We start from the raw sequence: 24,924 nt of genomic DNA on the forward strand, positions 1-24,924 counted from the left end.
AGCACATCTTAATGTAATCTGACAGATTTAAGATAACGCTATCTGTGGAAACATTGTGCAAGGCAGAGGAATGACTACAGATTTAGTTCTGTTGTTGCAATGAAATTAAAGAAGGAATGACAATCTTCAACCATGGTTCTTTCACCAGTTGTCTTGTAACAAAGTCCATGCAGTGCACTGTGGGTTTATGTTGTTGGGCAACGTGGACAGAGGGGACTCTGGGTGAATTGACATTAGGTTGCTATGAAGATGAATTCCTTTTTATTCACTTCTGGTGTTGTGGTCTGGATGCTGCTGGTAAAGCCATAGAACACTACAGCACAATACAGGCCCTTCAGCCCTCCATGTTATGCTGACCCATATAATCCCTAAAAAAAAAGTACTAAACCCACACTACCCCATAACCCTCCATTTTTCTTTCATCCATGTGTCTGTCCAAGAGGCTCTTAAATACCCCTAATGTTTTAGCCTCCACCACCATCCCTGGCAAGTCATTCCAGGCACTCACAACCCTCTGTGTAAAAAAACTTACCCCTGATGTCTCCCCTAAACGTCCCTCTCTTAATTTTGTACATATGCCCTCTGGTGTTTGCTATTGGTGCCCTGGGAAACAGGTACTGACTATTCACCCTATCTATGCCTCTCATAATCTTGTAGACCTCTATCAAGACCCCTCTCATTCTTCTACGCTCCAAAGAGAAAAGCCAGAGTTTATTGCCCATCTCTAATTGCCCTCGAGAATGTGGTAGGGTGCCACCTTGAATTATCGCAGTTCCTCTGGTGAAGCTCTAGGGCTTGCATCCAGCAACAGTGAGAACCAATGATGCTTCAGCAAATCAGGAAGTCTGTGGAGCCTGCAGGTGGCGCTGTCTCCTTGGTCACAGAGGTTTCGGGTTTGGCACTGTAGGTGCTGTGGATGTAGTCATATTATGGAACAGTTTATGGGTGATTTTCTGCCATGTTAGAGTTGTTGCATGATTACATGTAGCAGAGTTTTACACCAGCACTCATTCAGGTTGAGATATCGTTTTGGATTTAAATGGGAAGCTTTGTTCAGTGCTTTTGTAGTGCTTTACAGTACAGGCAAACCAGGTTCAATTCCCGCTGCCACCTGTAAGGAGTTTGTATGTTCTCCCTGTGACCGCGTGGGTTTCCTCCGGATACTCTGGTTTCCTCCCACAGTCCGAAGACTTACAGACTGGTATGATCATTGGTCATTGTAAATTGTCCCGTGATTAGGCCAGGATCAAATCAAGGGATTGCTGGGTGGCGTGACTCGAAAGCCCAGAAAGGCCAGCTTCACGGTGTATCTCAATAAATAAATAATTTTCAGTAATTTTTCTCTAACTGTCTTTCAGGGGAGGCAACATTGAAGGTTTTGAGCTGAAAGAAAGAGGAAGCAGTAAGTTTATAAACTGGCAGTCAAAAGGTGTTAAGATGCTTCAGCTTATGATCGAGGAACTCTGAAGCTGAGCTCAACATCATTCTCACCGTTTGGTGATGCCCCACAGCAGAAGGAAGTCAACACAGAGGCTTGCTGCCTGATCGACATAACCTTTCTCAGTGGCTACATCTGGAGTCCTGCTGAGTTTGGGAGTTTGACTGTCAGCTGCACTGGTCCGAGAGCAGAATGAATGTGGAAGATGACATCAAGTCTCTCAAAGATCAAGAAAGGGACAAAGTTCTGGAGGTCCTTCATCGGGATGAAAGGCTGCGAAAAGTGGAAGAAGAACGGATAAGGTAGGGAAAGTTTCAGTGATGGATTGGATTGATGGATTGAGCACCAATGGCTCAATTCAAACACTGATGTGACCTGAGACACAAATGTGGTCAAATGATTCCTGGCAGAGTGTGCCAGAACTGTGTTGGGCAAATGAGTGGGGCAATGTCTTTGTGAAGTCGGTGTTCTGAAAGGGTCGGTGTGGTGGAAGAAGTGGAAAACACAGTGCATGCTCACCCTCATGAGTCCTCAGTAGTCTTGACCCTGATCCTTTATATTGTTTGGTTTGATCCGTTATCTCATCAACCACCATGCAGAAACAGAACATAGAGCAGTACAGGTCAAGAACAGGCTCTTCAGCCCACCATGTTGTGCTAGACTAATTAAACTAGTAATTAAATGCCGAAATAAAATAATCAGTCCGAATGTCCAAGGTTATTGGAGGGATAAGAAGGTAGGCAGAGGGGGTGATGTGGCTCTGCTGGTAAAGAATGGCATCAAATCAGTAGAAAGATGTGACATAGGATTGGAAGATGTTGAATCCTTGTGGGTTAAGTTCAGAAACTACAAGGGTAAAAGGACATTGATGGCAATTATATACAGGCCTCCCAGCAGCAGCTGGGAGGTGACCCACAGGTTACAACAGGAAATAGAAAAGGTGTGTCTAAAGGGCAATGTTACAGCAGTGATGGGAGATTTTAACATGCAGATCAATTGGGAAAATCAGGTTGGTAATGGATCTCAAGAGAGTGAGTTTGCTGAATGCCTAAGAGATGGCTTTTTAGAGCAGTTTGTTGTTGAGCCTACTAGGGGATCAGCTTTACTGGATTGGGTGTTATATAATGAACTGAAGGTGATTGGGAGCTTAAAGTAAAAGAACACTTAGGAGCCAGTAACCACAGTATGATTGTTTTCAACTTGAAATTTAATAGGGAATAATAATAGCAAATAATATCAAAGTGGATTGTAAAAGTTTTTTCAAGTATGTTAAAGAAAGAAGAGAAATGAGAGTGGATATAGGACCACTAGAAAATGAGGCAGGAGAAATAATAACAGACAGACAGACATACTTTATTGATCCCGAGGGAAATCGGGTTTCGTTACAGCCGCACCAACCAAGAATAGTGAAGAAATATAGCAATATAAAACCATAAATAATTAACTAATATGTTAATCATACCAAGTGGAAATAAGACCAGGACCAGCCTATTGGCTCAGGGTGTCTGACACTCCGAGGGAGGAGTTGTAAAGTTTGATGGCCACAGGTAGGAATGACTTCCTATGATGCTCAGTGCTACATCTCGGTGGAATGAGTCTCTGGCTGAATGTACTCCTGTGCCTAGCCAGTACATTATGGAGTGGATGGGAGTCATTGTCCAAGATGGCATGCAACTTGGACAGCATCCTCTTTTCAGACACCATCATCAGAGAGTCCAGTTCCACCCCCACAACACCACTGGCCTTACGAATAAGTTTGTTGATTCTGTTGGTGTCTGCTACCCTCAGCCTGCTGCCCCAGCACACAACAGCAAACATGATAGCACTGGCCACCACAGCCTCATAGCCTTGTAGAATGGGAGACAAGGAGATGGCTGATGAACTAAATGAGTATTTTGTGTCGGTCTTCACTGTGGAAGACCCTAGCAGTATGCCCGATGCTGTAGTGTGTGAAGGAAGAGAAGTGGATGCAGTTACTATTACAAGGGAGAAGGTGCTCAAAAAGCTGAAAGACCTAAAGGTACATCAGTTACCTGGACCAGAGGAACTGCATCCTAGGGTAATGAAAGAGGTAGCGTTAGAGATTGTGGTAGTAATAGAAATTATCTTTCAAAAATCACTGGACTTTGACATGATGGAATTGATGGCTTTGATGCCAGGTTTGGAGATGATATGAAGATTTGGTGGAGGGGCAGGTAGCGTTGAGGAAACAGGAAGGACTTAGACAGATTAGGAGAATGGGCAAGAAAGTGGCAAATGAAATACAATGTTGGAAAATGCATGGTCATGCACTTTGGTGGTAGAAATAAATGTGCAGACTATTTTCTAAATGCGGAGAAAATTCAGGAATCTGACATGAAGAGGGATTTGGGGGTTCTTGTGCAGAACACCTTGAAGGTTAACTTGCAGGTTGAGTCGGTGGTGAGGAAGACAAATGCCACGTTAGCATTCATTTCAAGAGGTCTAGAATACAAGAGCAAAGATGTGATGCTGAGGCTTTATAAGGCCTCACCTTGAGTATTGTGAACAGTTTTGGGCCCCTCGTCTAACGAAAGATGTGCTGGCATTCGAGAGGATTCAGAGGAGTTTCACAAGGATGATTCCAGGAATGAAAGGGTTGTCATACGATGGCTCTGGGTCTGTACTTGCTGGAATTCAGAAGGATGAGGGGAAATATCATTGAAACCCTTTTGAATGTTGAAAGGCCTAGACATGGTAGATACGGAAAGGATGTTTCCCATGGTGGGAGAGTCTAGGACAAGAGGGCACAGCCTCCGGATAGAAGGGCACCCTTTCAAAACAGAGATGTGGAGAAATTTCTTTAGCCAAAGGGTGATGAATTTGTGGTATTTGTTGCCACCTGCAGCTGTGGAGGCCAGGTCATTGGGTGTATTTAAGACAGAGATTGACAGGTTCTTGATTGGACATGGCATCAAAGGTACGGGGAGAAGGCCGGGAACCGGGGTTGAGGAGGAGTTTAAAAAAACAGGATCAGCCATGATTGAATGGTGGAGCAGACTCGATGGGCCAGATGGCCTCATTCTGCTCTTTTGACTTATGGTCTTATGGGTCTCAAGTCTGTATCCCTCCATTCTCTACACGTTCGTGTGCCTATTTAAGATCCTCTGTTCTATTTGCTTCACTACTGCCCCCAACAGCTCATTTCAGGCACCCACTAAATCTCTGTGTAAAAAAAAGCTTGCCCTGCACATCCCCTTTGAACTCACGCCCTCTCCATAAATGCATGCTCTCTAGTATATTGGATGTTTTGTCTCCAGGGTAAAAGGTACTACTGTAGCTATGCCTCACATAATCTTATAAACCTCTATCAGGTCTCCTCTCAGCCTCTGCGACTCCAAAGAAAACAACCCAAGTTTGTCCATCCTCTCATGGTCTCTAACCCTGTAAACATCTTCTGCACCCTCGAAAAAGCCTCCACGTCCTTCCCATTATTGGGAGACCAGAACTGAATGCAATACTCTGCCTAACCAGAGTTACATAAAGCATAACTTCCTGACCCTTGAACTCATTGTCTTGATAACAAGTATAAGCATACCATATACCTCTTTACCATCCTATAAACTTGTGTAGCCACTTTCAGGGAGCTGTGACTTGGACTCCAAAATCCCCTCAGTACATTAATTTTTTCCATTAACCATGTACTGTCCCTTTACGTTTGATCTGGCAAAGCGCAATGTCTCCCACTTAGCTGGATGAAATACCACCTGCCATTGCTTTGCTCACCTCTGCAACTGATCTATAACCTGCTGTATTCTTTGATAATCTTCTGCACCAGCGGTTCTGAACCTGAGGCCCATGGACCCCATACTTAATGGTATTGGTCCATGGTATAAAAGATGTCATGAGCCTCTGTTCCTCACTATGCACAATGCCCTCAACTTTTGGATTGTCACTGATCTTACTAACCCACCAATCCATCTTTTCATCCAAGTCATTCACAAACAGCAGAGGTCCTAGTACAGATTCCTGTGGAGTAGTCATGGACCTCCAAGCAGAATAAGTCCCATTAACCACTATCCTATGGGCAAGCCAGTTCTGAATCCAACAGGCCAAGACACTGAGAATCCTCTGCACCTTAATCATCTGAATGAGGCTTCTATAAGGGAGCTTGCTGAGTACCTTACCAAAATCCACATAGAAAACATCCTTAGGTCTACCTTCATCAATCACCCTCATCATCTCCTTGAAAAACTCAAGTTAGTAAGATATGGCCTGCCCTGCACAATGCCATGCTGACTGTCCCTAATTAGACCACGCTTTTCCAAATGCTCATAGATCCTATCCCTAAGAATATTCTCCAGCTGCCTTCCTACCACTAAAGTGAGACTCACTAGTCCATGGTTTCCAGAATTATCACTATTTCCTTCCTTGAATAACAGGAAGTTACTTACCAGCCCACCAGAACTTTGCCTAAGACTAGAGAGGACACAAGTACCTTGATCAAGGCCCCAGCAATTTTACCTTATGCCTTTCTCAATGACTTGGAGTATATTCCATCAGGCCCTGGGGACCTATCCACCTTCATCAACATATAAAGTGCAGAGGAACTCAGCAAGTTAGGCTGCACCTACAGAGGGTAATAAGCAATTGATGTTTTGGGCCGGGCGGGGAACCGGAATGGAAAAAGAGAAAAGGTGGGAGGGCAGAGAAATTACCAGAATATAGAGGAATCAATGTTCATGCCATCAGGTTGGAGGCTACCCAGACGGAATATGAAGTGTTGTTCCTGCACCCTGAGTGTGGCCTCGTTATGGCATTAGAGGAGGCCAACGGGCGACACCTCAGAATGGAAGTGGAAAATTGAGTTGAAATGCGTGGCCACCGGGAAATCTCATCTTTTTTTGGCGAGTGGAGTGAAGGTGCTCGACGAAACGGTCCCCCAATCTACATCAGGTCTGAGCGATGTAGAGGAGTCTGCACCAGGAGCACCAGCTACAGAAGATGACTCCGACAGACTCACAGGCGAAGTGTTGCTCCTGAATGATGGTGAGGGGGGAGGTATAGGGGCGAGTATATCACTTTCCCCACTTGCAGGAGTAAGTGCCAGGAGAGAGATCAATGGGGAGGGACAAGTAGACAAGGGAGTCACGTGAGTCACATAGAGAGTGATCCCTATGGAAAATGAAGAGTTGGGAGCCTGAAGGAAAATATGTAGTTAGTGGTAGGATCCCATTGTAGACACCAGAATTCACAGAGAATGATGTGTTGGATAAACCATATAAACCATATAACAATCACAGCACGGAAACAGGCCATTCCGGCCCTCCTAGTCCGTGCCGAACTCTTAATCTCACCTAGTCCCACCTACCCGCACTCAGCCCATAACCCTCCACTCCTTTCCTATCCATATACCTATCCAATTTTACCTTAAATGACACAACTGAACTGGCCTCTACTACTTCTACAGGAAGCTCATTCCACACAGCTATCACTCTCTGAGTAAAGAAATACCCCCTCGTGTTTCCCTTAAACTTTTGCCCCCTAACTCTCAAATCATGTCCTCTCGTTTGAATCTCCCCTACTCTCAATGGAAACAGCCTATTCACGTCAACTCTATCTATCCCTCTCAACATTTTAAATACCTCGATCAAATCCCCCCTCAACCTTCTACGCTCCAATGAATAGAGACCTAACTTGTTCAACCTTTCTCTGTAACTTAAGTGCTGAAACCCAGGTAACATCCTAGTAAATCGTCTCTGCACTCTCTCTAATTTATTGATATCTTTCCTATAATTCGGTGACCAGAACTGTACACAATATTCCAAATTTGGCCTTACCAATGCCTTGTACAATTTTAACATTACATCCCAACTTCTGTACTCAATGCTCTGATTTATAAAGGCCAGCGTTCCAAAAGCCTTCTTCACCACCCTATCTACATGAGACTCCACCTTCAGGGAACTATGCACTGTTATTCCTAGATCTCTCTGTTCCACTGCATTCCTCAATGCCCTACCATTTACCCTGTATGTTCTATTTGGATTATTCCTGCCAAAATGTAGAACCTCACACTTCTCAGCATTAAACTCCATCTGCCAACGTTCAGCCCATTCTTCTAACCGGCATAAATCTCCCTGCAAGCTTTGAAAACCCACCTCATTATCCACAACACCTCCTACCTTAGTATCATATAGTATCATATAGATGCTCATGATACAGAGGCTCATGCAATGGTCAGTAAGGACATGGAGAACTCTATCCTTGTTATAGTGGCAGGAGGACGGTGTGAGGGAAGATGAGCAGGAAATGGAGGAGACGCGGGTGAGGACAGCACTAATGGTGAGGGAAGGAAACCCTAAAAATTCTGCTGTGTCTGCAGAATGTCTTGTGCTTATTATCCAACTTAATATTTTCAAGCGATCTAACTGCCACTTTTCTTTATCTCAGAAATGCCCTGGCATATTAAAAACCTCCACTCTGACCTCACTATCCTTCACATTCTCCTCCCTGGAGGATGCCCATGTCCCCTGCCTCCAAGCGCATGCTCCCTCTTTCATCCTCTGAGGGAGCTACCCTCTCCCTAGTGTTTTTCTTGCTCTTGATGTACAGTATGCAGAGAATAGCTTTGGGATGTCTTTAATTCGACTTTTCATGGCCCCTCAAGGATTAATTTCTCCAGTGCATCAGAGGCAAAGGTAGAAGTTTATAAAATTATGAGCTTTATAGACAGAATAGGCAGTCAGGATCTTTTTTCCAGGGTGGAAATATCAAATAATAGAGGGTATGAATTTAAGGTGAGAGGTGTAAATTTAAAGGTTTGCAGGGGCTGCATGAGGAGGAGGGGGTAACAGTGGGGTCCAGACCTGCCACAGAATCTCCATTGCTATTCACCCGCACAGCGAGAGAGGGGAGTACCAGAGCCCGGTATTTCTTGGGTTCGGGTATGTGGTACTCCATAACAATTTCTGCTGCTTACACTAAATCAAGGCAATGTGTGCACCTACATTTCTAAACCAAAGGATTTTGTTCAGCACAAGAGGGACAGGTTGCACCTTAAATGGAGGGGAACTGATATCCTGGTTGGGAGGTTGGCTGGTGCTGCTCAGGAACGTTGGAACTCGTTTGGCAGGAGGCTGGGAACTGGAGCAACAGGTCAGAAGCGCAGGGTCTGAAAGGAAGGTAGATCCATGATCAGTAAGTTTGTACGGATGGATGAGCTGGAGCAAGGTAATTTACATGATAGGACAGGCAGGTTCATGTCTGTTAATTTGAATGCTAGGAGTATTGAGGGTAAAACTGATGAACTTAGAGCATAGATCACTTCATGGAGCTGTGATGTCATGGCCATAACAGAGACAGGGACAGGACTGGATACGAAATGTTCCGGGTTTTGATATTTTAGAAAAGATGGAGAGTGATGTAAAAGGGGTGCGAGTGTGATTTGCACTATTAGTCAAGAACAGTGTTACAGCTGCTCTCAGAGGAGACATAGAACGTAGAATACAGTACAGGCCCTTCGGCCCACAATGTTGTGCTGACCCTTAAACTCTGCCTCCCATATAACACCCCCCCACCTTAAATTCTTCTATATACCTGTCTAGTAGTCTCTTAAATTTCACTAGTGTATCTGCCTCTACCACTGACTCAGGCACAATGAAGGCCCATCCACTGAGTCCATATGGGAAAAGTGTAAAATAACAGGGTTGTTGTCATGGCTGATTTAAAATACTTCCCTACTACAAGCTGGTTCCTCCTCAGTGCAAGAGGATGAGATGGGACTGAATTTGTTGCCTTCATCCAGACGGTTTCTTAAATCAATGTGTAAATAGTCGAGTAACAGGAGAGACCAGACTGGACCTGGAATTGGGAAGTGAGCCTGGCCAGATGGGGGATTGTGTAGATCACAACTTGTTAATTTTAATATAGCTGTAGGATATTGTTTTAAAATAATTATGGTTCTTGCTGGAGAGTATTAAATTGGAACAGGGCAAATTGAGAGAGTATTAGCTCAGAGCTAGGGAGAGTTAATAGTGAGCAGTTGATTTTGTCCACACCTGACATTTGAAAAGTGTTTAAATTTCAACTGTAAGAGTGCAGAACAGATATACTCCAGTGAGAAAGAACAAGAATGGAACCTTGCATTATGAGAGAGGTGGTGAACTTAATTAAGACAAAAAAAAAGTGTATGTAAGATTTTGTCCTGTCTCTGTTGATAGTACATGCTCTCTAATCCAGGCAGCGTCATGGTATAGACCTCTTCTGCACCCCTTACAAAGCCTCAACATCCTTCCTATAGTGTGTTGATCAGAACTGCACACAATACTCCAAATGTGATCTAACTAAAGTTTTATACTGCTGCAACGTGATTTCCTGACTTCTCCACACAATGTTCAATAAGCCTCTGCACTTCCCTATCTACTTGTGTTACCACTTTTGGAGAGCCACAGGCTTGGACCCAAATACCCCCTTGTGCCTCTACAGGCCTTACCTTTTACAGAATACTTTCCTCTTTCCTTTGCCCTCCCAAAATGGAACACCCTGCAGTTGTCTGGATTAAACTCTACCTGTATTTCTACACCCAGATTCCCAACTAATTTATATCCTGCTGTGTCTTTTGAAAACTTTCTTCACTATCCACAACTCTACAAGTTTCTGTGTCATCTGCAAACTTACTCATCAGACCGCCTAAATCTCTTAAAATCATTATGATTTATCGCAAACAACAGAGATCCTACTCCTGATCCTTACAGAACAGCACTGGTCACGGACCTCCAGTTACAACAATGCCCCTTTACCACTGTGCTCTGTGACCGTGCCAACTTGGATCTTTTGTAACTTAATCTTCTGGACCAACCTACCATGAGGGACCTTGTTAAATGTTTTACCAAAGTCCATGTATAACGTACACTATGGTACCCTCATTACCCATTCTTTGTCACTTGGTCAAAAATGTATAATCACATTTGTGTGACCGGACCTCCCCTGCACAAAGCCATGTGACTATTCCTAATAAGTCCATGCTTTCACAGAGATGAGTAAGTCCTTTTTTCTGAACCTTCTTCAATAATTTTCCTATCTCCAATATAAGGTACATCACCTGTAATTTTCTGTATTGTCCCCATTGTACTACTTAAACCAAGGAAAAACATAGGCTATTCTTCAGTCTTCTGACTCCTTGCCGTGGCTAAGGAGGATCCAAAGTTCCCTGACAAGGCTCCACAATCTCCTCCTTTGCCTCAGTATCCTGGGATGGATCCTATGAGGACCTGGGATCTTATCCACATTAACATTCTTCAAGACACACAATATCTCCTCATTCTTAATATAAATGTAGTGCAGAATGACAACATAGTTCTCCCTGATCTCGGTATCCTTCATGCCCTTTTCCTTGGTGAATACCGATGCAAAGTACTCTTTGGTAACTCACCCACATCCTTTGTCTTCATTTCTTTTCCCTGAATGGACTAATCTTTCCCAGCTAATGAATGTATAAAATGTGATTCTTGTTAACTCTACTCACCAAGGGCATTTCAGGGCCCCCTTTACTCCTAATTTTATTTTGTTTCTTATTTCCTGCTTCCTTTAAGGGTTTTGTAATTATTTCGGTTTCCTAATTATTGTTTATTTTCTTTTTTGACTAAACTTATGTTATCTCTTTTCATCCAAGGTTCCTGAAATTTGCCATCCTTATTCTTTATCCTCACAGGAACTTGTTAAGTCTATAAGACACAATTGGCCCAGTAAGTCTGCTCCATAATTCCATCATGGCTGATTTATAACCCTTTTGATCCTCTCCTCCTGCCTTCTCCCCATAAACGTTGACACCCTTTCTAATCAAAAATGTATCAACCTCTGCTTTAAATAGACTCAATGACTTGGCCTCCAAAGCTGTCTGTGGCAATACATTCCACCTGAAGAAATTCCTCCTCATCTCTATTCTGGTATTCTGAGCCAATTATCTCAGGTACCAGCCACTCCCAATGTGGGAAGCATCCTCTGCATGTCCACTCTATCTAGGCCTTTCAATAGTCAATAGTTTTCAATGAGTTACCCCTTATTCATCTAAACTCCAGTGAGTACAAGTTCAGTACCATCAAAAGCTCCTCATACTTTTACCCTATTATTCTCATGAACCTCTTCTTGTCCCTTTCCAATGCCAGCACATCCTTTCTTAGATACGGGGCTCAAAAGTGCTCACAACTCTCCAAATGTGGTCAGACCAATGCTTTATAAAGCTTCAGCATTTCATCCTTGTTGTTATATTCTAGTCCTCTTGAAATGAATGGTAACATTAAGTTTGTCTTCCTTGCTATCACCTCAACCTGCAAGTTAACCTTTAGTGTATCCTGCACAAGAACTCCAAAGTCCATTTGCAAATTAGCTCCCTATTTAGAATATAGTCTATGCCTTTATTCCTTCCACTTGGGGAAACACACAATGGAAATTTGGAGGTTGTTTAGTGAGCACCGAGTTTGTTCCAATGCAGCAGGGAGAGGATGGAGGGTGAAGAACTCTGGTTGACAAGAAATGTAGGACATCTAGTCAAGAGGAAGAAAAAGGCTTACTTAAGGTTGTGAAAGGTAGGATCAGACAGGGTTCTAGAGAGTTACAAGGTAGCCAGGAAGGAGATGAGGAATGGACTAGGGAGAGCAAGACTGACCTTGGGGTAAGTTGAAGTGTCAGCACAACATATTGGCTGAAAGGCTTATATTCTGCTGTACTGTCTATGTTCCTCCAAAGTACACGACTAAACTGTAATATGTTTGCAACTTCTTTCCCCATTTGGGTGTAGAAATACAGGTAGAGTTTAATCCAGACAACTGTAGGGTGTTCCGTTTTGGGAGGGCAAAGGAAAGAGGAAAGTATTCTGTAAAAGGTAAGGCCTGTAGAGGCACAAGGGGTATTTGGATCCAAGCCTGTGGCTCTCCAAAAGTGGTAACACAAGTAGATAGGGAAGTGCAGAGGCTTATAGAACATTGTGTGGAGAAGTCAGGAAATCACGCTGCTGCAGTATAAAACTTTAGTTAGATCACGTTTGGAGTATTGTGTGCAGTTCTGATCACCACACTATAGGAAGGTCGTTGAGGCTTTGTAGAGGGTGCAGAGCCATCAATTCCATCATCCAGATAATTCATAAATAACATGAAATGCAGTGGACCTGACATCAACTGCTGCAGAACACCGCCAGTCACCGGCAGCCAGCCAGGAAAAGCTTCCTTCATTCGCACTGTTTGCCTCCTGCCAGTCAGCCAATCTTTTATCAATGTTAGTATCTTTCCTGTAATATCATGGTATCTTAACTAGTTAAACAGCCTCATGTGCGGGACCTTATCAAAGGCCTTCTGAAAATCTAATTAAGCAGCATCCACTGACTCTTCTTTGTCTATCCTGCCTGTTATTTCCTCAAAGACTTCCAACAGATTTTGCAGGCAACATTTCCCCTCAAGGAAACCATGCTGACTTTGTCCTATTTTATTCTGTGACTCCAAGTACCCCGAAACCTCATCCTGAATAATAGACTCCAACATCTTTCCAACCACTGAAATCAGGCTAATTGGCCTATAATTTTCTTTCTTCTGCACCCCTACCTTCTTAAAGAGTGGAGTGATAATTGCAATTTTCAAGTCCTCCAAAACCATTCCAGAATCTATTGATTCTTGAAAGATCATTACTAATGCCTCCACAATCTCTTCAGCCACCTCTTTCAGAACCCTGTGGTGTAGTCTATCCAGTCCAGGTGAGTTATCTACTGTATCTTCAGATGTTTCAGCTTGCCAACCACCTCTTCCTAAGTAATAGCAGCTACACTCACTTCTGCTCCCTGATGCTCTTGAATTTCTGGTGTACTGCTGGTGTCTTCTACAGTGTAACTGAAGCAAAACGCTTCTTCAGTTTTCCATTTCCTTGGTCCCCATTACTACTTCTCCAGAACATTTTGCAATGGTCTGATGTTCACTCTTGCTTGTCTTTTGCTCTTTATATATCTGGAAAAACATCGGTATTCTTGCTTACCTTCATATGTGAAATGTTCTCTCTTTATTGTTTTTAAGTTGTCTTCTGTTGGTTTTTAAAAGCTTCCCAATCCTCTAGGTTCCCAACAATGGTTGCTATATTGTATGCTTTCTCTTTTGCTTTTATGCTGTCCTTGACTTCTCTTGTCGGCCGCAGTTGCCTCATCTTTCCTTTAGAATGCTTCTTCATCTTTGGGATGTATCCATCCTGCGCCTTCCAAATTGCTCCCAGACATTCCAGCCGTTGCTGTTCTGCCATCGTACCTGCTAGTGTCCCCTTCCAATCAACTTTGGCCAGCTCGTCTCTCATGTCTCTGTAATTCCTTTTATCCACTGATACATCTGATTTTAGCTTCTCCCTCTTTAACTGCAGGATGAATTCTATCATATTGTGGTCACTGTCTTCTAAGGGGTCCTTTACCTTAAGCTCCCGAATCAAATCCGGTTCATTACCCAATCCAGAATTGTCTTTTCCTTAGTGTGCTCAATTATAGGCTGATCTTAGAGAAAACAAACATTATGTTGGCATTCTATAAATTCCATCTCTTGGGATCCAGCACCAACCTAATTTTCTCCAATTCACTACATATTGAAATTCCCCATGACTACCATATCATTGGCCTTTTTACGTGCCTTTTCTATCTCCCATTGTAATTTGTACCTCACATCCTGGTGACTGTTTAGAGGCCTGTATATCACTCCTATCAGGGTCTTTTTATCCTTACACTTTCTTAACTCTACCTCCAAGAAAATCATACAAATTCTGATCTTATGTCACCTCTTTTAACAGTTTCTTCCCCCCAAGCTATCAGATTCCTCAATACCCAGTGCCTGGACAGACACCTTACTGCCCTATTGTCCTGGTTATTATTTATTGTAATGCCTGCACTGTTTTGTGCACTTTATGCAGTCCTGAGTAGGTCTGTAGTCTAGTGTAGTTGTTTTTTTCTCTCTGTTGTTTTTTACATAGTTCAGTCTAGTTTTTGTACTGTGTCATGTAACACCATGGTCCTGAAAAATGTTGTCTCATTTTTACTATGTACTGTACATAGCAGTTATGGTCGAAATGACAATAAAAGTGACTTGACTTGACTCTTTTTAAGGATTTGATTTCAGTTTTTACCAACAGAGCCACTCCCCCCCCCCCCCCCCGCCTACCTGCCTGCCCTTTTGATACCATCTGCACCCTTGGATGTTAAGCTCCCAACAAAGAGCTTCTTTCAGCCACGACTCAGGAATGCGCACAATGTCTGACCTGCCAATTTCTAACTGCGCTACGAGATCACCTACCTTATTACATGTACTGTGTGCATTCAAATAAAACCTTCTGTTCTGTATTAGAGTCATAGAACAGTACAGCACAGAAGTAGGCCCTTCAGCCCATCTATTTCATGCCAAACGATTATTCTGTCCAGTCCCAAAGACCTGGAACCATAGTCCTCCATACCTCTCCCATCCATGTATCTATCCAAATTTCCCTTACCTGTTGAAATTGAACTGGCATCCACGACTTACGCTGGCAGCTTGTTCCACACTCTTACCAACCTCTGAGTGAAGAAGCTCCCCCTCATGTTTCCCTTAAACATTTCACCTTTCACCCTTAACCCATGACCTCTAATTCTAGTCTCACCCAATTGCAGTGGAAAAAGACTACTTGCATTATCTGTATCTATACTCCACTTAATTTTCTATTTCTCTCTCAAATCTCCTCTCATTCTCCTAAACTTTAGGGAATAAATTCCTTACCTGTTCAACATTTCCCGAAAAACTCAGGTACTCGTCCTTTGTCATTTTTTCATTTTTTTGTCCTTCCCCTATACTGGTGCAAATGTCCCACAGATTCAAATACACTTCTCCCACACCAATCTTCCATCAATGTCAGTTATGAACTCTAATCGACTACCCTTTAAAATGCTCCCACATGTCCGATGTGGACTTACTCAGTAACATCTGCACCCAATCTACTCTCCTCAGTTCCTGTTGAATGCAGCTGTAATCAGCCTTTTCCCAGTTTAACCCCCAGTTCAAGCTCTTCGTTTTAATTTTTTTTTGTTTGGCGATACAATGCAGTAATAGGCCCTTCTGACCCAATGAGCCCGTGCTGCCTAACTACACCAATGTGGCCAATTAGCCTACTAACCTGTATGCCTTTGAAATGCAGGAGGCAACCAGAGCACCCGGAGGAAACCCACACAGTCACAGGCGGAATGGACAAGCACAGTAACTCTCACAGTTATCTTCACTATGCCTCTTCCCACCTGTCACTTGTGAGAGTGCTGTTCACTTCTCTCAGTTCCTCTGCCTCGGATGTTCTCAGGGAGAGGCTTTCCATTCTGGGACACCTGAAATGTTTTCTATTTTCAGAAAATGGGGTTTTCCTTCACCATTATCAATGCTGCTCTTTCCTGTGTTTCCCATTTCCCACACGTGTGCACTTACCCCATACACCCAATCCCAAAATAACAGGCATTGGGTTCTCCCTATTCTCACCAACCTCCCCACGAGCCACTACATCCAACACACCCTTCTCCGCAAATTCTGCCATCACCAGTGGAATCCTCGCCCAAGGCACGCCTTTCCCCCCGACCCTCCACACATTTTCGGTGTGAGTCCTTGTTCTTCTTTGTCCACTTGTTCCTCCCCACTGACCTTCCTCCTGGCACTTGCCCCTGCAAGTCTGGCAACTACTACACTTGCCCCTACACTTCCTCCTTCATCGTCAGTCAGGGCCCCAAATGGTCCTTCCAGGTGAGGCGACGCTTCACCTCCAAGTTCGTTGTGGTCATCTACTGTATTTTGTGGCCTCCTGTACATCAATGAAAGCTGATGCAGATTGGGGACCATTTGCTCCACCCACCACTACAGCCAGGGTGGAGCAAAGCTACTTGACGAAGTGGTCCCCAGTAAGCACTTCCACTTCCCATTCCCATATTGACATGCCTGCCCACGGCCTCCTCTACTGCAGGTTGGAGGAGCAACAGCTTTCCTTCCATTTGGGTAGTCTCCATCCTCACGGCATAAACATCAATTTCTCTAACTTCCGGTAAGCTCGCCCCTCTGTTCTCTGCATCCTTTGTCTTTCTTGATTGGGTGGGTCCTCTCACCCCTTCTCTCCCACCCTCATGACCTGTCCATCCCCTCCCTCTGGTTCCCCACCTCCTTCCCTTTATTTCATGGTGTACTGTCCTCCCCTGTCAGATTCATTCTTCTTCAGTTCTTTAACTCTTCCATCTATCACCTCCTTTCTTTTTGCATCATTTCATTGCCCCATCTCTCAGCCACTTAGCTTTCTCTCACCAGAACTCACCTATCACCTGCCAGTTTCTACTGCCACCCCCTCCCCATTTCATTCTGGCTTCTTCCTCCTTCATTTCCAGTCCTCTTTAAGGGTTCTCGGTTGACTGCTTATTCCTCTCCATTGACGTTGCCTGATCTGCTGAGTTCCTCCAGCATTTTGCGTGTGTCACTGCATTGTGAAACTCTGTTCAGTCTCCGCGTCTGTGATCTGTGTCACTGATTCCTCCCGTATGCACAGAAAGCTGAAATCGGAATATCAGGAAATCCGTCAGAAAGGAGCAAAAAGTTGCAGGCGGGAGTACAGCAGCCGTTCCTGTGCCCGATGCCAGGGTGCCCTGGGACTCCTGTTTAACAAGGGCGTTGAGTGCAGTGTCTGCAGCCACAGAGTGTGCAGTGATTGCTGTGTCTATAATACCAAAAGAGCTTGCAGATGCATCGTGTGTCACACTCGAGGGTAAGTCATTGTTAAACTGATATTTCTACTCATTCAGAATTTCTAGGTTGCCTTCCTTGTAAGGAGTAGCTGATCAAATGCTACATCATCAGCTCTTGTCCCATCTTGTGTAATTGAAGTTTAATATCTTTACTCTTTCAGTCAAATATTCTTGTTGTGAAGGCCAAATCTCATTTGATTTCATTGACTTGTACACAAACATAAGAATTTCCCAATCTTTCGTCATGTATGAATTACTCAGTATTTCTAATTTTACCAAAGGGGATAACTTCACATCTTCCACCAAAGCACTCTGCTTGTCGAGTGGGTGCTGATTCACATGCTTTGCCCATACCTACTTGTCTTTCCTGATTCAGCTGGTTCTCTCACCCCTTCTCCCCCCCCCACCCCAACCCTCATGACTTGCCCATCCCCTCCCTCTTTGTTACCTTATCACGATTCGTGTTCCCACTTCACCCCATGCACGCACGTTGGTGATCTATTGTTCATGCAGATTATAAACTGAGGTCCAAGCAACCCTGTGACACCTCACCTGCCAACCTAGCTTGTTTATTTAGAATCACTGTTTTCTATACGTTAACCAACTCTCAATACCAGGCTAACACAGTGCCTTTAATTTCATGCCCTCCAACTTTCTTCAGCAACCTTATCAAAGCCTGATGAAAATTCAACTTTACCGCATCCTCCTATTAGACACAGGTTTGAAGAACACCAGAGGATTGGTCAAGTGTGATTTCTCTTCCATAACCCATGATGACTCTGCTCAATCATGTAAGTTTCCGATGTCTTGTTAGGTTCCAGCGTCAGACTAAAGGATCACTCGTTATCCATTCTCTCCCTCTCCTCCTTAAAAAGCAGTGTAACATTTACTCCCTTCCAATCCACAGGAACCATTCCAGAATCCAAATAGGATTTAGGAAGATAGTGTTCCCACCATCTCTTTCCAACTCTAGTAAATACAATATCTGGATTTAGGAAAATGGGAACCAGCATTTCCACCATCCCTTTCGAACTCTAGTAGATACAATATCTAGAGGTTTATGAACTCATTAATTTTCCTTCCCCGTGGAATGTTCCTGTGTGATTGGCCTCACTGTATTTTCCCCTGAGAACAGTTCCATCCATCTGTGTTCCCTGAAGATAATTCTGCTACACCGACTGGACGATTGTGTACAGCAGCTAACACAAACTGTCATCTCATGCTCTTGAGATCCATCCCTGAAATGACTCCTGCTGTCTCTGTGTTTCAGGCTGGTGAAGGTGAAATCTGGAGAGTGGTTTATCGAGGAAAAAGCAAAGAAATTTCACCAGGAACAAGGTGCTTGATCTGCTGATGTTAACTACTCACAACTCTCAGAACTGCGTGGGAAAGGACGGGTCAACGTGCAACGTGCTCAGCGTGTTCACAGTCAGTGCTGATGCCCTGAGAGGTTCTACCTGGTCACCACCAGGGACGTCGATCAGGCAGGGCTCTAAAATGTTGGTTGCCAGGGGATTGTGTCACCGGCCAGTTCTGATTGTTGTCCATCCCACTTTGATCACTGGGCTGCTCCCCGTACTGCCGGAGCTGCTCAGAATAACATTGAACCTACAGCAGTACAGACCCTTTGTCCCACCGTGTTAAAACATAGAGCAGTACAGCAAAGAAACAAGTCCTTTGGCCCACAAATCTGTGACGAGCCAACTAGAATCCCCCAAAAATAATCCCCCCTACCTTCACAATGTCTATATCCCTATGCCTTCCTCACTTTTGAGAGCCTATTTAAACGTCTCTAAACGCCTCTAATGTACAAATTGTATTTGCCTCTACCACCATACCAGGCAGCGCATTCCAGACATCCACCACTCTGAATAAAAAAAAATTCCCTTTGAACTTTTACCATCCCCTCTCACTTTCAGTGCACGCCCTCTGGTGTTAGATATTTCAGCCCTGGGAAACAGACACACTCTGCCCACTCTATGCCTCATAATCTTAACCTCTATCCCATCTCCCCTCAGCCTCCGACGTCCCAGAAAAGCTCAAGTTTGTCCAGCCTCTCGTGATAGCACACGCCCTCTAAACCAGGCGGCATCCTGGTAAACCTCTCCTGCACCCTCTCCGAAGCCTCAACATCTTTCCCCTAGTGGGACGACCCAAACTGTATGCAATACTCCAGATGCGGCCTAACACAGTTCTGTAAAGTTGCAGCATAACCTCTTGGCTTGAACTCAACGCCTGGACTAATAAAAGCGAGCTCTCCATAAGTCTTGTTAACTACCCTATCGACCCACGTAGCCACTTTCAATGAACTACGAACTTTGTCCCCAAGACCTCTCTGCTCATCAATGCCGTTAAGGGTCTTGCCATGTTATGTTGTGATGAACTAATTTAACTAGTAATTAAATACTAACTAAACTAATCCCTTCTGTCTACACAATGTCCATTTCCCTCCATTCTCTGCATAGTCATATGCCTACCTAAGAGGCTCTGAACCAGCGTTATTGTACCTGCATCCTACCCCCCACCCCCGGAGCCCAGTCCAGGCACCCACTCTGTTAAAAAAAAACACCTGGCAGGCACATCCCCTTTGACCTTTCCCCTCACTTTACACGCACGTCCTCCAGGATCAAACAACTCCCTTCTGCATAAGTCTGGCAACTTCCCTTCTTGCTAATGAAGCTAACCTAGATATCACCAGGTTTAGTTAGCGAATTGAATTGAACCGACTTATTACTTACGTCCTTCATATACATGAGGAGTAAAAATCTTTACGTTATGTCTCCATCTAAATGTGCAATGCGCAATTTGTAGTAATTTATAATAAATATTATGTCCAACAGGATAGTCAATATAGCATAGAAATATAATTATATCAGCATGACTTAATCAGTCTGAAGGCCTGGTGGAAGAAGCTGTCCCGGAGCCTGTTGGTCCTGGCTTTTATGCTGCCGTACCGATTCTCGGATGGGAGCAGCTGGAACAGTTTCTGGTTGGGGTGACTCAGGTCCCCAATGATCCTTCAGGCTCTTTTTACTCACCTGTCTTTGTAAATGTCCTGAATCGTGGGAAGTTCACATCTGCAGCTGCGCTGGGCTGTCCGCACCACTCTCTGCAGAGTCCTGCGATTGAGGGAGGTACAGTTCCCATACCAGGCAGTGATGCAGCCAGTCAGGATGCTCTCAATTGTGCCCCTACAGAAAGTTCTTAGGATTTGGGGGTCCATACCAGACTTCATCAGCCGTCTGAGGTGAAAGAGGCGTTGTTGTGCCTTTTTTACCACACAGCTGGTATGTACAGACCATGTGAGGTCCTCGGTGATGTTTATGCTGAGGAGCTTAAAGCTGTCCACCCTCTCAACCCCAGATCCACTGATGTCTGTAGGGGTTAGCCTGTCTCCATTCTTCCTCTAGTCCACAACCAGCTCCTTTGTTTTTGCGACATTGAGGGAGAGGTTGTTTTCTTGACACCACTGTGTCAGGCTGATGACTTCTCTGTAGGCCGCCTCATTATTATTTGAGATTAGGTCAATCAGTGTAGAGTTGTCAGCGAATTTAATTAGCAGACTAGAGCTGTGACTGGTGATGCTGTCATGGGTATACAGGGAGTAAAGGAGGGGCCTTAGTACACAGCCCTGGGGGCTCCTGTGTTGAGAGTCAGAGGGGCAGCAGTGAGGGAGCCCACTCTTACCACCTGCCGGTGATCTGACAGGAAGTCCAGGATCCAGCAACACAAGGCAGGGTGAAGGCCGAGGTCTCTGAGCTTCTTGTCAAGTCTAGAGGGAATTATGGTGTTGAATGCTGAACAACATTCTCACATAAGCATCCCTCTTCTCCAGATGTGTAAGGATGTGTGTAGAGCTGTGGCTATTGCATCGTCTGTCGATCGGTTGTGTTGGAAGGTGAATTGTAGGGGGTCCAGTGTGGGTGGTAGCAAGCTGCAGACGTAGTCCCTGACCAGCCTCTCAAAGCATTTGCTTATTATTGAGGTGAGTGCGACAGGACGCCATTCGTTCAGGCATGTTACCTTGGTCTTTTCAGATACAGGGACAACGGTGGATGTTTTGAGGCAGGAGGGCACTCTACACTGGGAGAGGGAGAGACTAAAAGTGTGGTTTCGTAGTTGGACTGTTGACAGGAGAGGGAATGTGTTACACCTTCCTTATATCCACCGCTGTGACCGTGTTCTGGTGTGCGTTCCCAGAGAACGCAAGAATTACACTTCCAAGTGTAATCTTCATAGAGGGATCAGAAATGGAATTTTGAGTTCCTGGGCCCTACATGTCAATACAACTACCAAGAAGGCACAACAGCAGCTACATTTCATTAGGAGTTTGAGGAGATTTGTTATGTCACCAGAGACACTCGCAGATTTCTAAAAACGTATCGTGCAGGGCATTTTACCTGGCTGCATCACCGTCAGTTATCGGGGTGGGGGGGGGGGGTTACTGCAGAAGCTACAAGCTGCAGAGAGTTATAAACTCAGTCAGCTCCATCATGGGCACCGGCCTCCATAGTATCCAGGGCATCTTCAAGGAGCAATGCCTCAAAAACAAAGGATCCATCATTAAGGACCCCTTTCACCCATGTCACGCCTTGTTCTCATCAGGAAGGTGGTACAGAAGCCTGACCAGCCTACACCCCCCCCCACCCCCCATCCACCCCGTGGGATTCTTGTATAATGTGATCACGAATTAAGCTTGACCCATACCACATGACCAGCTTGCCTGGACCAAAATTGGTTCCAAAGTGCTTGACTTGCCCGCTTCTATCAGTTCTTTAAGAACCATCAGGCCAATATCACATTGTTGCAGGGGAGATGTTGAGCTGCATCTCCACCAGCTTGTAAAGTCAATGTAACTCCGTCATGAGTTTCCATTCACCAGTGTACAATCCTGAACAAAGTCCACCTTGTTAAGTGTTACCTGCCTGTTTTCTTCTCCAGATGAGCACAAAACGATGAGCGAAAAACTGTTGCAGACCTTACAGATACTGAGGTAAGACTCCCTGTCTATTTGTCTGCAAAGGCTGCAGTAACGGGAACAGTGGGGAGAGGAGATCAGAGCCTGCAGCCAAAGTGCCCGCTCAGGGAACAGGTCAAGGCCAGAACCAAAATATTTGATTGCTCAATCCAGCATTGCAATTCTGGTAATCCTGTGAAGGAAAGCTGGGCAGGTATTATCTTTTGTAATGCCGGCCACAACTAGTTTCACATCATAGAGCTTATAAAGGGAGAGCTATGGCATTGCGAAGCTGTGTTTTTGGAGAGTTTGATCGGTATCTATCTATGTGGTGTGCCAGGTATTCCGCACTCTACACACACACAGACTCCACCCGATGTTGTACACTGCCTACACACCCAGGGTACACCAGATGTTCCGTGTGTATCCTAGGCGATCCCTGATGCCCTTTACTCACCACGTTCCCTCAGACTGAACCAGTTATTCGTCTCCCGCTTTTCCCACCCAGTATTTGAGCTTTGAGGTCTTGTGTCTTCTGCTGCGCCTCAGCTTTTAGGAGCCGATAGAATGTTCCCCCTCCCTCAAGGTCTATTCAATACTGCCTTGCCTTTGTGGTTGGTGAGGCCCTGGACCTGAATCTGCTGCGTGGTGAGTGTCAGGCCTGTGTGCATCTGTGTCTGGCTGGGGATCGTCAGCTGCTCTGTGAGCCGCTGTCTGAGAGGGCCCCTCCTTGTGGGCTCCTTCGGGCCCTCACCATTGATCCTCATGCCGTTGGTAGGGAGGAGATTAACCCCCTCAGGTCTGGAGTTCCTCCCAGAGCAGGAGGCTTGTCATCTCAGCATAAAACCAATCTCTGGTGCACCTTTGACCTTTGCACATACCCCTGGAAACAGGAGGAGGCCATTCAGCCTCTCGTGGAGAGTCCGAGACTTGTACAGTGCCCAGGAACAAGCTCATTGGCCCACCACATGGACAGGCCCATGAATATGCAGAGAACAGAGGGTGCGGGCTGCGTCCAGACAGAGAGGTTGGGTCTGATTAGTGTAGATAGTTCAGCCAAGCATTATGGGCCAGAGGGTCTGCTCCTGCACCACTGCTCCATGTGAATGTCCGTGCTGATCTTTTTTGTCTGTCCACACTCATCCTGTTTTCTCTCGTTTCCATACCTTGCCCAATTAAATGTCCCTCTAAAGAGTCTGGAGGGGATTCTGAGGGTCAGGGTCTACCAGCGTTTAGACAGAGCCTGATGAGAAGGGAAGGGGAGAGAAGAAGAGAGCTGTTGTGATAGGGATTCATTGGTTAGGGGAACAGGCATGAGGTTCTGTGGACGAGAACAAGATAACCAGATGGTATGTTGTCTCCCAGGTGCCACGGCCAGGATCGAGTCTGTAGCATTCTTAACGGGGAGGGTGAGCAGCCAGAGGTTGGTGCCAATGGTATAGGCAGGCAGGGAGTTCAGTAAGTTAAAGGATTGGACTTCCAGGGTTGTGATCTCAGGATTGCCACACATGTCACGTGCTTTTGAGGCTAGAAAGAGGAATCTGTCACAGTTTGACACATGGCTAAGGAGATGGGGAAGGAGGGAGGGATTTCAGAATTTTGTATCGTATGGGCTCTATTCAAGGGAAGGTGGGACCTGTATAGGTGGCATGGTTTACACCTGAACTGGAGGGGGACGAATATCCTTGTGGGAAGGCTTGATAGTGCTACACGGTGGACGGTCGGTGCCGGGGGTGGGGGGGTGGGGGTGGTTGCAGATTTAAGAGTTGCTGGGAGATGGGAGCCAGAGTGCCAGGGCAGGTAGTGGAGTGACTGTGGGAAAAGATGTTGTTAACACTACGTACAAAGTCAGGAATTGAAAGATTGAGCACGATGTGACTAATGTTGAGTTGTGTCTATTTCAATGCTAGGAAAATTGTAGGAAGGCAGATAAGGTTAGAACGTGCATCATCATGTGGAATTATGATATTGTAGCCATTAGTGAGACTTGTCTGCAGGACGGACAGGACTGGCTGCTCAATGATCCGGATTCTGTTGTTTTTAGACGCGATAGAGTTGAAGAGATTAAAGGGGGAGGGTTGGCATTACTAGTCAGGGAAAATGCCATGACAGTGCTCAGACAAGATAGACTAGAGGGCTTGTCAACTGAGACTGTATGGGTGGAACTGAAGAATGAAAAAGAGATGACCACGTTCATAGGATTATAGTATAGACTATCCAATAGTCAGTAAGATTTAGGTGAGCAAATTTGTGGAGAGATCGCAGACAGTGAGAATACAGGTCCATAATTCTATGACAGTGGTGTTACAGGTAGAAAGGGTCATAAAGAAAACTTTTGGCACATTGGCCTTCATAAATCAAAGTACTGGGTCAGGAGGTGGGATGTTACATTCAAATTGTATAAGACTTTGGTGAGGGAAGCCTAATTTAGAGTGTTGTGTTCGGTTCTGGTCACCTATCTACAGGAAAGGCATCAATAAGGTTGAAAATACAGAAAAAACTTACAAGGATGTTGTCGAGACTTCAGGACCCAAGTTATAGGGAAGGGTTAAATAGGTTAGGACTTTACTCCCTGGAGCGTGAGAAATCCTTTTGAAGGGTATAGATTAGGGTATATTCAAGCAGGCTTTTTTTTCCCCACTGAGTTTGGATGGGACTAGAAGTAGAGATCATAGGTTAAGGGCGGACGGTGAATTGTTTAAGAGGAATCAGAGGGGGAAATTCTTCACTCGGAGGGTGGTGTGAGTGTGGAATGTTCTGTAAGCTGAAGTGGGATGAGGCTTTGATTCCAATATTTAAGAGAAGTTTGGATAAGTGCATTTATGG

General features: G+C 44.9%; 1 protein-coding gene across 7 annotated transcripts in view; it reads left to right on the top strand.

The window, feature by feature from the left end:
- Nucleotides 1–24,924, top strand: part of sytl3 (synaptotagmin-like 3) — a 117,570-nt gene that overhangs the window by 49,309 nt on the left and 43,337 nt on the right. For all 7 annotated transcript variants that reach the window (XM_073051669.1, XM_073051672.1, XM_073051671.1 and 4 more), the window contains exons 2-5: nt 1,359–1,740; nt 16,946–17,161; nt 18,412–18,479; nt 22,083–22,134. In XM_073051669.1, coding sequence (XP_072907770.1) covers nt 1,631–1,740; nt 16,946–17,161; nt 18,412–18,479; nt 22,083–22,134 — 446 coding nt within the window. In that variant the 5' untranslated portion in view covers nt 1,359–1,630. The remainder of the gene's footprint in view (nt 1–1,358; nt 1,741–16,945; nt 17,162–18,411; nt 18,480–22,082; nt 22,135–24,924) is intronic.

Source organism: Hemitrygon akajei, chromosome 7 (assembly GCF_048418815.1).
Source record: "Hemitrygon akajei chromosome 7, sHemAka1.3, whole genome shotgun sequence".
Lineage (NCBI taxonomy): Eukaryota > Metazoa > Chordata > Chondrichthyes > Myliobatiformes > Dasyatidae > Hemitrygon > Hemitrygon akajei.